The following is a 14,096-nucleotide window of genomic DNA, read 5'->3' as shown; positions in this document are numbered from 1 at the left end:
CATGTTCCCTTAACAGGCTCGTTAACTACGTTATAAATCTACACGTTAAGGATGCGTTTTCAACGAAGACACCTTTTTTATGCTATTTTTACAGTTTGTATTCGCATCCCTCGTTGAGAAAGAGAAGCCCAATAGAGAAACGCTAGAGTGCATGGCACTTTAAGTGTATCGGTTGTGCACGCGTTGTGCCACGGTTTGACAGCTCCACTATAGCTTCTGCGCATTACCTATGCCGACTTTGCACTTGATCGGAGGTGGGAGGATGGGCTATAATACAATCACAATTCAGTGTTTTTCTTATTCAGTTGTCTACTTTAGTGATGGTTGAAGTAAAATTATTATTGTAATAATTTACGGAAATTTCTCAAGGATTGAACAACTGCAACCACCGAAGATGACACGTAAAGTCTTGTTGTAATACATTCGGATTAATGTTGTTACAATGTAGCCTTGATCATGATCAGCGAGATGTTGCCAGCTACAGACATGTTTCTATTGATACCAGATAATACCATCCAAGAGAATAAAACGGTAGGTACAGATTCATTTAGTTAATGTTTAGTTGTTGGCATTTAGCTACGCACGGCATCGCTAAATTCGCTGTATGTTTTTATGCATGGTTTATTTCTGCATTATCATCCTGTGTTTAATGCCGACGTCGCTCCGACATGCACATGCAGCATTTTGAAAGTGACCTAGTCTACCGCACTATTTCATAGTGTAGGCCTACTGTAAACAGTTTCCTTACGAAACTCGGTGTAGGTGATGGTAGCCTACTCATATTCCCAGTAATATCTTAGTCGGCGTTTATTTATCTCACGTACACAATAGGCATAATTTAGCGATTTCTTCATTTCTCTTCGTTTTGAAACATTGTGTAACATGTACAGTCTCCGTCATGATTCATCATTTGGACCCACTGTTCTCTGCAGGCATAGGGCAGTTCAAGACCTGATCTTTATCCCGTGATGATATGAGAGGCCAGAAGAGTTGGTGATGATGCTAAAGGACATGAGCTGGCTGTGTCTGGTGGGGTTGTTCCTGACCTCCCTGCTGATTGTGTTGGCCTGGCTGGTCCAGTACTCTTTAGCACTACTGCGCCTCAGGAGCCCCAGATCAGTCACCCAGAGCAGGGGGGACACATTCTGGCAACTTCCCTTCTCCCTCTCCCACCAAACCCAGGCTGGGGGAGTGTGGGGTTCCCTGTTAAAGCTCAGATTTGGACGAGATGAACCAGCATCTGAGGCAGGAGTGAAGGGCCTGCTTGCCTCTCTGTTCTCCTTCAAGTCCTTCCGGGAACACTGGCAGAAAGCATGGGTCAGAGCACTCAACGAGCAAGCTTGCAGGCACGGGGTAAGTGTGTTACGTTGTTGTTGGCTACACTGTTGTTGCTAAGCTCTCCAGGCCAGTCTAACACAATGGTTTTGACGATTCATTCGGAACAATGTGACTGTGAGAAAGATTTCGCCACCACTAACTTTGAGAGACAGTGTGTGTAGGTACGCGCATGTGGATGTGTGTGCAGTAAGTGTGTGTAGGCAGTGATATGTAAATGGTTTCACGCTGGCAGAGCTACTCATTGGAGGTGTGGGAGTTGGAGTGTAACAGGACTGAGAGGCAGGTTCTTGCATAACCACAATGATTTCTAATGCATATCAGTGGGGAGAAGATCCAGCTCAGTCTCACCCAACCACAGTAAAAACATCCACTTGTTATTGGCCGTGTAGATATCCCAGCCTACCTCCTACTGCATCAGTGCTTGCAGGGCTTCATTCTCCCTTTCATTTTCTCGGTGGCATGTCGACTGTTTATAGCAGACAGACGTCAGTTCTGCAGACAAAAGGTCTCTAAAGGTCATTTTCCCTTTTTCAAACTGCTGCCTTTAATCTCTGTCTATCAAAGTGGGCTACTCAGACCGCACTGTGCATTGGGACACACATCTTTTACCACCTGCCCCCCCCCCCCCCGTCCCTCTCCTCCCTGGTGAGTTAAAAAGGGTCTGACTGTTACTCCCCGGGGAGAAAAGTAGACAACACCACCAAATAGCACCTCTTTCTGTCTGTGGGCCACAGACAGAAAGAGTCATTGATTTACTGTTCCAGGTCCAAGGAGCTGACCGCTCCCTTTATGTCTTATTAACCCTCGTGCTGCCTTCGGGTCACATGACCCAAAGGTTCATAACGAACCATCGTTGTGTTTACCCAATTTTACCCAATACAAAAACAAATAAAAATAATTTTCTTTTAACCTTTGCAATGTGGGGGGTCTGAGACAGCCTAGCTGTTAAAAGAAAATGCTTCACTTTGTCTTTGTATGCGGTAAATTTGTCGCAATACGACGGTGGGTCACAATGACTGATGGGTCAGAATGACCCGAAGATAACACAAGGGTTAAGAAGTACAATAAAGAGAATCCTGAATTCTGGTTTCATTTTAATAAAAGACTCAGTACTTAATAACTAACCCATTAGCTGTATGCCCAAAATCTAAGGTATGCATTTAAATGGCTGATTATTATTGTTTTAAGACTATTCCTATGTTGACTTTTCTCTGACAATTTCTCTGTCAATGATTATATCGAGCCCCTGAGGTAAGATTCAAAGAACGTTGTGACATGGTCAAGCTAGACGTTTAACATTTTTGCAGTGTGTGTGTTACTTGATGTCTGTCAAGTTAGGCTACTCTCTTCAGCATAGCTCAGCAAGGCTTCAGTACTGGATGAAGAAGGGATACATTGTGTTTGGTTGTGCAAACAATGTGTAAAAGTATTCTAAATTATGCTTGCTCACATGATTTAAATTATTTTCAAATATTGTTTTACAATTAGAAGTAGCAGTTCAGCAGCCCAGATACAGACCATGCTGTTGTAGGGTTCCTGGCTCACTTATGTAATTTATTTTGCTGAAATTCCTCAGCTGGCAAGGACCGAGAGACAGAATCAAACTGTTTACCCATGTGCTGTTTCATTTGTGAGCTGTGGATAAAAGCCAAGTCTAGTAGATCGACGTCATGTTCTTCATCACAACAAAGTATCAACAAGTCATCACAACTGCTTTCTCGAGCTTAATCCACTTATTGGAGGAAAGAAGGCTTTAAGGCGGAGAACCCCACTACAAACAGCTCACCGTGTTCATTTAAAAAAATGATTTTGTGGTTGAGGATACGTGGTTATGCGTATAACTCTAAAACCACATTTAAGTTTAAGCCGGTCACACAAACTTATGTCTTCCAACAATATGTTGGGACTTCAGGTTCCTCGTTCCGTGTTTTCTGCAGTGTTGTCTTAATATGATGAGCTCACATGCCTTTGTCAAAAGTTCTCTGATCTAACCCTTACACTCAAATTCTACTGACCCGAAAAACCTGCCTGAAGGTTTTTTTTTGCTGTGTTGAACGTCGACTTTAAGTTAGCCAAGGGCCAGTCATATCGTGTCAGGCTCTCAACTCCTCCCACCAGCTCCTGCCACCTGTCAGGTATGTTGCCGTTGCCACTTGGAAAATAGACACCTCGGCAACAGCCTAGACCATGGTGTCTGCTACTCACATTCGGCGCTGACCTAAAATTCATCACAATGATGTTTCTGCATGGGGTAAAATGAAGGGAGGAAAGAATAGTATCGGAAGAGAAGACACGCATGGCATGGGGTGGTGAAATGTGAACCTGTTATATTATTTGAAAGTGCACCACTGTACATCTTCTACTGATGTCATCTTGAGATTGTATTGCGCACATGACATGGAACATTGTACCACTGAAAGATGAGCTACATACATGGTTTCTACCCGTGTGACTGGGGAGATACCAGAGTCACGGTGTGGTAAGAGTATCTTCCGTGTCTGACACAGTGTCGAGCCTTGTGAGACGCTGCCTGTATGAAGCTATGAGGAGTGACAACAGCACAGAAATGAGGATTACAGGTTACAAACAGGAGTGTTTTCCCAGGATGTGTGTGGGTGTGAGTGGGTGTAAGTGCTTGTGTGTGTGTGTGTGTGTGTGTGTGTAGGTGTAAGTGCTTGTGTGTGTGTGTGTGTAGGTGTAAGTGTGTGTGTGTGTGTGTGTGTCCACTGGCATGGATCTGGTAGGAGCAGAGGCGGAGACTTCCTCCCTACAGACTGACCACCAAGGGCTGGAAGCCACTATGTCGGCTAGCCTGACAGCTAGGAGTTTGATAGTGTCTGACAGGGTGCGAGGGACACTTTCCTCCTCCCCTCTCGTTCATCTCCCCCCCCCACACACACACACACACACACACACACACACACACACACACACACACACACACACACCTCTGAAGATGCTTGACCAGGATATTGGAATGCCTGTTAAGCGGACACGCAAACACAACTCCACAGTGCCATTTTAATCAGATTACCGGTGTGCTGTTCGAGTCAGGGGGGGCCTGGTCAGAAGTGATTATGTCTGACTGTGTGGACGGGAGAGTGGTCTGTCCCTTGTCCCGAGAAGAAAGTGCTATGTAAGCTGTTTTGAGGATGGGATGAATAAACCCAACTGAGAGCCTCGCACGGGATGGACATAACTGGATTCCAATTCCATCATGCATCTTACTAGAGCCGATCGCAAATTGATGAGACTCCTCTGGGGTGGAGGCGGTGGGAGCTGGATGCTGATTGGAGATGTATGCACATGTGTTCTGCCATAACGTGTAGTCCGGTCCACCTCCGGTTCAATGATGATTTACGGGATCACTAAGAAGATTTCCCTCTCTCTCTCTCCCTGTAATCCAGGGATTTGGCGTTGGCCCTCAGCACAGCTGGTTGTGTGTGACGATGTCACCAGAAGGACGTTCTCTGGGAACACACACACATATGTGCACATACACACATACATGGACCTTGCACATGGCTGGATAATGCAGACCCGATTAAAACACAGATGCAGGCGCATTACTGACACTCCCTCCCTACTCACCAGTACATGAACATACAGATGGCAGGCTGCCGCGTCCACGGTATAGCCCTCTCACCGTCCACATGGGCAGTTGGTTACTCACACTGCTTTCATCTGCTGAGTCATCCGCACCATTCCGCAGAGTAGGACCCACAGCCCCCGGGGCCCTCACAATCATGATAGTAGCTCCCCTTCACACGAAAGAGTGCAGCACGCAGTAAAACAGCACTGTTTGACACTGCAGCAGTAGCACACAGACCCTGTTCCCGCGGAAGCCCATTAGAGCCGTGTGTTTGCATCCTTCCTGCCTCACCTTGGAGACAGGGTTTTGGAAGCCCCTGGATCAAAGAGAAGCCGTGGAGTTGTCTGCGACCGATGTGAAGCGCATGGCTCATTTATCCCGATGCCAGAGGGAATGTCTTAGGCTCGCTGCCGAAGAGGGTCCTCGAAATTTCCACTGACAAAAGTCGGTATTTGATGTAAAGGAGCACACACTGAAGGGGAAATTGATGATTGTGTTCACAGAGCGAGACTTGATTTCTGAACTGTGACACCGATTGAACCTGGTTTGATCATGTAATGATGTAAAATGCAGATTGTTTGGCACGACGTAGGGTTTGAAGGATGTTCAGGGCTGGAGCATCGTGTTTGTCTGCAGGAGACAAGGATCCCTGCGGGTAGGCTGGCGGGCACATCTGTAATTAGTCTGGTAATGATCTCAGGGCAAAGGTCATCCTCTCTGTCACTGAGGCCTGATTGGACAGTACATGCCCAGTGTCTGTGATTTGATTGACAGAGAGGCTGTACCTAGTTTTTTTTTCTTTTGTAGAATCTCCAAATGTTTTGGGGATGGAAATATTGTTATGGATGCACTGTTGCAAATACAGAAATGGAAGTAGATTGTAATTGCTGAATAATACAGAAAATGAATCATGGGTGATAGCTGACAGCCGGAAAGGATGATGGTCTTTTATTTTCACTATTTATGCTTTACATCTGTCTGAGAGATTTGGTTTACTCATCCTAAAGGGATTATTTGTTTCTGGGGAAAGATGTTGGTTGGGGGAGGCACTAAACTAGGACATGAATGTAGTTTAATAAAGAAAGATACAGTATTTTGGTCCACAAGCTTTTTAGAGCCAGACCTTATCCAGGATGGATAAGGATCTGGAGTGACAAACTCAAAATGACATCACAGATGTCCTCAGGAGCCTCTCTCTAGTTAGACCCCCTGGAGATACTTCTACCCACACAGCGGTGGATCACAAGGACAAATCAGTGCCTGAAACAGTCACCTAGTCATCTCTCTAAAGAGATGAGAGAGAGAGAGAGAGATAGAGAGAGAGAGAGAGAGAGAGAGAGAGAGAGAGAGAGAGAGAGAGAGAGAGAGAGAGAGAGAGAGAGAGAGAGAGAGAGAGAGAGGGGGGGGGGGGAGTCATACAGGCATCTCTCTTTTCTGTCTCTGTGGAAACTCCATGAGGCACCAGGTGCACTGCCAGCCAGTCAGGCTACACATCATATTAATTTCAGATGATGCAAAAAGAACGTTTTCATCCTGCAAGTGTCTTTGCCATGTACTAAGATTGATACACAGTATATCCTGTATTTTGATTATGATGGAATATATTTTCTATTTTGTCACCTTGATACACTCCAGCATTGACAAAAAAATATGTTTAAGACTGAATTATTCTATATAATTATACAGGAATTGGACTGTCAGAAGATTATCTTGCTAGTTTTCCTTTTAAAGCAGTGAGATTAGTAATGATATAATACCAGTCTGTATTTAGCCTGTATTAGCTACACTGTCTGATCAGACACTTTAATTGGCACATCACAGTGGAACAAAGTGCTTATGAATAAGCACTTTGGAAGACCAACACCAGCTAAAATACACAGTAGGTTGGATGGGTTAGTCATGTGACTGCAGTGTTTCAGATGGGAGTCAGATGGCTGAGCGGTGAGGGAATCGGACTAGTAATCCGAAGGTTGCCAGTTCGATTCCCGGTCATGCCAACTGACGTTGTGTCCTTGGGCAAGGCACTTCACCCTACTTGCCTCGGGGGAATGTCCCTGTACTTACTGTAAGTCCCTCTGGATAAGAGCGTCTGCTAAATGACTAAATGTAAATGTTTCAGCACAGTCCAGGCAGCATTTATTTTGGCCTCTTGCCCTTAAGGTTTTCACTGTCTGCCCAAGCTATCACTACATATATACACACAGCTATACATGCACACACACATACGCACATACAGCCCTGCACCAACACCCCCTCCCGCCTTTGGCCCCTGCAGTTCTGTGTGATGGACTAAGACATTGAGGAGAATATGCACTGACAATAGGAGATTTGTTCCCCTCCTATTGTCTCCCGAGCCTGACAAAGCTATCTCATGAAACACAGCCTACTGATCTTCAGACAGTCAGATTCAACCAGGGGTCTTCATTCAAGTCATAGCTGGTTCTTGCCTGTGGCACTCATTTCAAAGTCTGGCAAAATCTGATAAGAAAAAACAAGACTACAGCATGACATGTAGTTGTATTAGTTAGTTTGATACTAGATGACTGATACAGGCCATGAGGATGACTTGGGCTGTCAGTCTCTGGTGGTACATCATCCTTCTACTGTACAGGGATGATGTTGTTTTATCCAGTCAGGTCATAAAGAAACCTTCCTCCTGTAACTGGGTCTTTTCTGCTGCATGTGTAGCACAACATATGTTCCATCTTCTTGCCAATTGTTCCCAGCTCTTGCCAGCACAGTGCACACAACCATAGCTCTCTGGGACTGCAGTCTCTTTGTCCTGCAACAATATGGAGCATCCATTCTGTGGAGTGTAAAATCCCTCCTTCTGAGCTGGTTTGGTGAGGTTTTTTTAAAGGTCTGTATAGTGTAGTTTGGTGTGATATCTCTTTTTGAAGACATGCCAGTTCATGCGGATCAACTTTTGACTCAGCTTTTTCTTATGTTCATTCAGTATTTCCAGAAAGAACATCTCTCTAAAATTTCCAACAGCAGAGGGTTACAGGAAAGCATGTCAAGTTAATGGTTTGAGAAGTAATGTGCTTTTCGGATAGTACGTTTGACTGCAGAAAAGGCTCAGGATTCTTTGCGTTTTATAGTCAAGAGTGTCATGATTAAGTTTAAGCAGCTTGTTTAATCTAGCAAACTGTGATATACTCGTTATTGTTGCCATGGAAGATATTTAATGTGATTTCCTGAGGATCTCCTAAGTGCTCCTAAACATGTTAATATCGTATTGTTTGTCAGAGTTCCATCCAGATCACCTTTGACAACAGTCTCCAGCTTCCTGCTTCAGCCATAATAGATAGTGTGACCTGCACAGACCAATCAGCTCGCAGTATGGTAAGGTTACTTTGAGACAGTTCTCAATCAAACTTGCTAGAGTTGATTTTAACAGTCTCCCACAGTCGAACTCTTATACCTCAATCCTCTTCTTTCCTCACCAGGTTTTACATTGTAATTGTGCCGTTGACACAGTAACATTTCCAGTGACAGTCACTCAGCAGTCACCTGCAGCCGTTTCCATGGATACCTACCAGATCACCATAGAGCCAATGCTGGCCCAGGTATAACCCCATCACCAGCATCTTTGCATGTAGAACTTTGCATGTCTCTGTCTCACCACAACCAGCTGAGTGTTTACCTCACCTTGCATTGTCATGCAAAGCTGCGATTTGACTGTGACACTGATTTCAATGTTGCATCATTAAACTTACATTTACATTTACATTTAGTCATTTAGCAGACGCTCTTATCCAGAGCGACTTACAGTAAGTACAGGGACATTCCCCCGAGGCAAGTAGGGTGAAGTGCCTTGCCCAAGGACACAACGTCAGTTGGCATGACCGGGAATTGAACTGGCAACCTTCGGATTACTAGCCCGATTCCCTCACCTCTCAGCCACCTGACTCCAAACTTCTTGTATCAGTGCTGTGATGTATAAAGTTTACATACACTGGAGTCTGAATGTGTCTAGTAGCTCACATGTGTCTGGGGTCCAGTGCCTTGTGTGTAACAGTTGTCTGTTTCCCCTTTCCGTCAGTTGGTGGTGTGTCTGGAGGAGGTGGAGGAGGAGGGTCTCCTGGTGACCTGGACCTTCTCCAGACAGCCCACCTTCTTCCTCACGGTCTCTCCACGCAGGCTCCAGAGGGAGGTGAGAGGATACCCATCACATACACCTTCTTCTTTCACACGCTACGCTGATACCTGTGGAGGCTAACACGATGTTCCTCCCCCAGAACAAGGATGCGGAGGCAGACCTGGAGATGATCGGAGAGCTGGTGGAGGACACTCTCTTCAGCACCCAGCCAGCCATGATCCTCAACCTTAAAGCCTGTGTCTCCAGTCCTGCGGTGAGCCACACACTCTCATCATGAGCCAACACCAGTCTGTGTGGCAGCTATGGAGGTTTAAAAAAAAAAATCTCAAATGAATGTTCAATGAGAGCACCCCCCCCCACCAAGGGATTGTCCTGTTGATCTATTTCTATCTGCTCTCTAGTTCCCCAGGGACCGTCTCCAACGGGGTCTGACCCCCCCGTCTCAGAGTGTCCCCATACAGCGTCTGCTGCTACGCCAGCTCAGGGCCACGTGCCTGCGAGGAGGTCAGCCTTGTCGCTTAAAGAAATCTTGTCGTTCCCTGTTAGCGTGCCGCTAGGTCTCCACAGGGGAGGGCTGACGTGTGTGTGTGTCTGCAGGTCAGTCGTCTGGGGAGATGTGCTGTGTGGTGAGTCTGAACCAGCCCTCCACTGAGAAGAGGACCCGCTTCCTTCCCAGGCCCGTCAGCCTTGCAGCCTCCCTGGACTGGAGCGAGGATGTCACACTGTGAGATAACAAACACACACACAAACAATAAGGGCTGAACCGGAACAAACAATAAGGGCTGCACTGAAAAATGTAACCCAAATAGTTACCCCAAATACCAAAACACTATGTTTTTATTATGTTTACACGAAATCTCTCCTGATTTATGTGTCTCGGGCAGGGAACTAGGGCCAGAAACCAAAGAGCTCAAACTACGACTGCTGGAAAGGAGCAGCAAAGGGGAAAGTAAGGCAGCTTTGAATGTAATGATCATTTAAATAATACACTTCATGTGGGTGATAAGTGATTGATAGGTAAATTGTGTAATGGAGGTACTGTGGAGCATGGTAGATGGAAGCTTCTAGACAGATTCTACACCTGTCACATATTCTCACACGTCTTTCTCTCTGGCAGAATTCTTGCCTGGCCACGCCTCCTTAGTCCTGGACCTGCCACGGAGAAGTCCTATTGGACAGCATGTGCTGTCAGTCAGCCATGGTCATGGCTTGGCACCAGTTGCAACAGTCACCTTTGAGGTGAGCAACACGTTATATGTACAGCTCGATGACCACAGAACACTACAAAACACTATGGAGAAGTATTTTTTTTGTGTGTTTATGACTTATGATGAAAAGATAGATACTGAAATTATCACAGAGTTTGGTGTACGTATTTTAACATGGAGTACATGGTCTGTCTTCCCAGCTGCAGCTCCTAGAAGTAAGGGATTCCCGTGGCAGCCATAGCGCTACACCCCTCCGCTCCTCTCATACCCCGACAAAGAAGGTGGACGTGGACCGCACCATCATGCCGGATGGCACCATCGTCACCACAGTGACCACCATCCAGTCACGACCCAAACTGGACCGTAAGATGGGTAGGTGCATAGAAATAAACATATATCCTTATATAGGATAATAGTACACTATATAGGATAACAAGGTCTACAATACACACATACACAATCTGTCCCATACACAATGGGACAGATTGCTTTCTGATGCTGATTACCATGGTGATGTGGACAGTGATGTGATGACTGTCCCTCCCTGCTGCTCCAGGTGACTCTCCCTCTCGGTCTCCATCCAAAGTGGAGGTGACAGAGAAAGGACCCACAATCCTCTCTGATGGCCTCCATGGCGTGGCCGGATCCAGCCCCACCCCCAGCCGTGAGTTCTCATAAGACTCTGACCACAGGGTCGCACAGCCGATGTCCACCTCTGTATCGATACTGCAGCTTCCACAATGTAATGTTGTATGTGTGTTTGTGTGTGTGTGTGTGTATGTGTTTGTGTGTTCGAGTAGAGAGTCCTCTCTCCAATGGTCTAGACCCAGTAGCTGATACAGCCATCCGGCAGCTGACGGAGTCAGCCAGCAAGGTAGCTAGGAAGACGCCCACTAAAAGAAGCACACTCATCATCTCTGGGGTGTCAAAGGTCAGAGCCCAGGGGTGGGATGGTCCCACGCTGCTGTCAGCCATCACAGCAGTCAACACCTGTATGTCAGCTGCTGACATAGTTAAACCTTAAAAGCCTTTATGTGTGACTGGGCATCACTGGTAATGTCCTCTACAGCAATATGTGGTATTGCTTCAAATCCTCATGCGTCGCTGTGTGATTCTACTCACTGTAGCTCCCCAGAGTGGTTTATGTCTGTCTCCTGTGTGTGTGGATACGCCAGGTTCCCATCTCGGAGGATGACTCGGCTCTGTCAGTGGGCTACGCTGCGGCCATGGATGCTGCCCTGCAGGGCGGAGCCTCCAACCACTATGGGACGGGGCATCAACAGGACCCGGATGAGACCACGCCCTCGGACGTGTCGGAGCGGCCCTCGGTAGACGACGTGGAGTCGGAGACGGGCTCCACAGGTGCACTAGAAACACGCAGCCTCAAGGACCACAAAGGTGCCAGAACCTCAGGGCTACTCTCATCCACTTCTGCTATGTGATGAAGCTAATCCTTTGTCTTTGTCAAGGACTCACACTGAATTTCCTGCATTCGCCAATTTCATAAAATATGTACAGAGAGAATTTGAACGCGGCTCTATTAAAATGACGTTTGCCGTTTCTGTCGCGTGCATGAGACAGATGTACAGTCGTTAATTTCTGTTTATTGATCGTGTCTCAAATGACCCGCATCTTTCTTCCAGTGGGCTTCCTCCGGAGCGGGACCAACCTGTTCTTCCGCAGAAGACACAGACAGAAGGACGCAAGCTTCAGTCAATCCCACGAAGACATCTCCAACCTCGGAAGCAACTCCGCCTCTGCGGCCACCATTAGCCGCAAGAAATCCGGCAGCTTCTCTCGCCGCCTCATCAAGCGCTTCTCCTTCCGTTCATCCTCCAAGTCGAAGGACAAAGCCAGTGCCACTAATGGAGGGGCAAGCACAGCGGATAACTGAGGGCACTGAAGGATTTGGAGGTTAAGCTGCTGTATCAGAATGGATGATTGTCTGGGCTCATGTTCTCTCTGTTCATCCTGAGTTGGAGACCTTAACTTTAACAGTTGATGGAGGCAGGACACCCCAGGTGGGTGGTCACTGGTTTCTCGTCAAAGCTTACCTCAGAGTGGAATAACACTGTACTTTCAAGGAGGAGAATGGAGAGAATTAGTCTGGAATCACACAGAAACATATTTAATTTAAGATGTCCCTGCTGCTCATTGAATTGAAGGTTGTGGGAGTGCTGTTGGCCCCATGGAACAGAAGGGGGCAGTAAAGGAAGATGGTCTGTGAAATTGATTTATCTTAAATAATTGTAATATATATATATATATATATATATATATATATATATGAAAAGATCTTCTTGGTTGCACTTTTTGAACTTTATCTGATTGTTTACAGCAATTGAAAGCTTGTTCTTGTGCTATTTAAAATTATTTGTCTATTTTTTTCTTCTTTGCTCTTTGATCCACAAAAGAGTCCTTGTGTACCCCAAATATTGAGTCATGGTAGTTTCAGTGTGTAGTACAGACTTGAATAGGTGTGATTTATTTCTTGCTTAGATAATAATAAACATAAAAACGTAGTGGATGAATAAATATTAACCATCAGTCTTAAGTTGGTGATAATATTGACTTAGTGTCTTATTTAATTTTTTATGATGTTCATAATTATAATCTCTATAGAAAGCAGAACGCTTTCCTCTGCCTGTGTTTGTATTGATTTTCTCAGATCATGTTGTGAAATTTTAAGGGTGACTTTTTTGGGAAACACAACCTTTGTTTAATTTAAACCTTGCTCAACCAGCCTTTCAATAGGGTTACGGTTAGGGTTTGAAGTTCACTTTTGATCAGAGCAGCAATATTTATTGAGGATATGCAATCCCTTGATGAACAAGAATACTTTCAATAATTTGATGGTAATTGTTTCAGGTAGTTGAATCAGGTAAATGCTTCAAGTGATCAATACAGTTTTCAGATGGAACTCTAGATGCAAACGGTTAGCCCTAGTTTTGGCTTTGCAATGCAAGACCCCTTCCTCCCTCCAGGACACATGACCTGCCCCTCAAGATGAACATATTAGACATGTATAGATGTACATACATAGTTTTCTCTCTTTATTGGTATGTGTTTTGTAAAAAAAAAAAATATTAAAAAAATAATATAAATGAGCTATAACTCAATGTACATCTTGTCAAATAAGATAATGCAGTACTTGTGTATTTCAAAACTGCACAATGTAACAAATTATTTTGACTTCCTCTCAGAGTTTGTATTGTATCCCTACAGTATATTTGATGTTACAGATAGGGAATGTGATACCATTGGAAAAAAGGGAACTTGTCAACCCCCGCCCACGTTTTAAGTAGAACTTCCAGAATTGCATACTCTTTGCCTATAACACAAACAATCTTTGTTGGTGCTAAAAATGTTAAATAATGTCTTGATAATTTAAAACATTTAAAAACGTTGGCTTCAGCATACACATGCTCCTCGTGCATTTGCTGGCAGTCCTAACTTGGTCTGTTCTATAATGAGGGGCAGTAAAAAAAAGACAAAAATCTTGAAACATCTTTTCATATGTTTGGAGGCAATGCTTAAATTATCATGTTTAATTTATTTTAAATAAATTATTTTTTTAAACTCACTGTAGCTTGCTATACTTTGTAGTTTTGTGGGTACAGACTACAAAGATCCCACCTCCAAAGTTCTATTCAGACAGTCATTAACAAATGCAATAGCTTGTGATGACCCATTCATTTTCAGCTCTGAATAATGTTAAATGGGAAAAGAAAAAAGACTGGATGAAACGGGGGACTAGAAGGTGAAGGGGTGAGGTGGGTGGGGGAAGGTAAAAGGCTGATAACAACCCTTGGGACTGGAAGCAACATTTGGGAGAAACAGTTGGCTTGTTATACAG

At 45.0% G+C, this 14,096-nt stretch overlaps 1 protein-coding gene across 4 annotated transcripts; it reads left to right on the top strand.

The window, feature by feature from the left end:
• Window positions 1-48: 48 nt before the first annotated feature.
• On the top strand, window positions 49-13,781 carry c2cd2l (c2cd2 like). 4 transcript variants are annotated; one of them, XM_062485226.1, is made up of 15 exons: window positions 49-531; window positions 933-1,353; window positions 8,180-8,275; window positions 8,380-8,499; window positions 8,976-9,086; window positions 9,172-9,285; window positions 9,434-9,536; window positions 9,630-9,756; window positions 9,917-9,981; window positions 10,150-10,271; window positions 10,441-10,612; window positions 10,797-10,904; window positions 11,041-11,114; window positions 11,416-11,638; window positions 11,884-13,781. In XM_062485226.1, exons 2-15 carry the CDS (start codon window positions 997-999, stop codon window positions 12,132-12,134), a joined length of 2,043 nt encoding a protein of 680 aa, XP_062341210.1. In that variant the 5' UTR covers window positions 49-531; window positions 933-996; the 3' UTR covers window positions 12,135-13,781. The 4 variants fall into 4 exon arrangements, with proteins under 4 accessions (XP_062341210.1, XP_062341207.1, XP_062341208.1 ...); XM_062485223.1 differs by having other exon boundaries at window positions 11,041-11,171; XM_062485224.1 differs by having other exon boundaries at window positions 11,038-11,114.
• The last annotated feature ends 315 nt before the right edge of the window (window positions 13,782-14,096 follow it).

The sequence above is a fragment of the Osmerus eperlanus genome, chromosome 19 (genome assembly GCF_963692335.1).
Source record: "Osmerus eperlanus chromosome 19, fOsmEpe2.1, whole genome shotgun sequence".
Lineage (NCBI taxonomy): Eukaryota > Metazoa > Chordata > Actinopteri > Osmeriformes > Osmeridae > Osmerus > Osmerus eperlanus.
The sequence above is the reverse complement of the archived record's forward strand: the minus strand, read 5'-3'. Positions and strand labels throughout refer to the sequence as shown.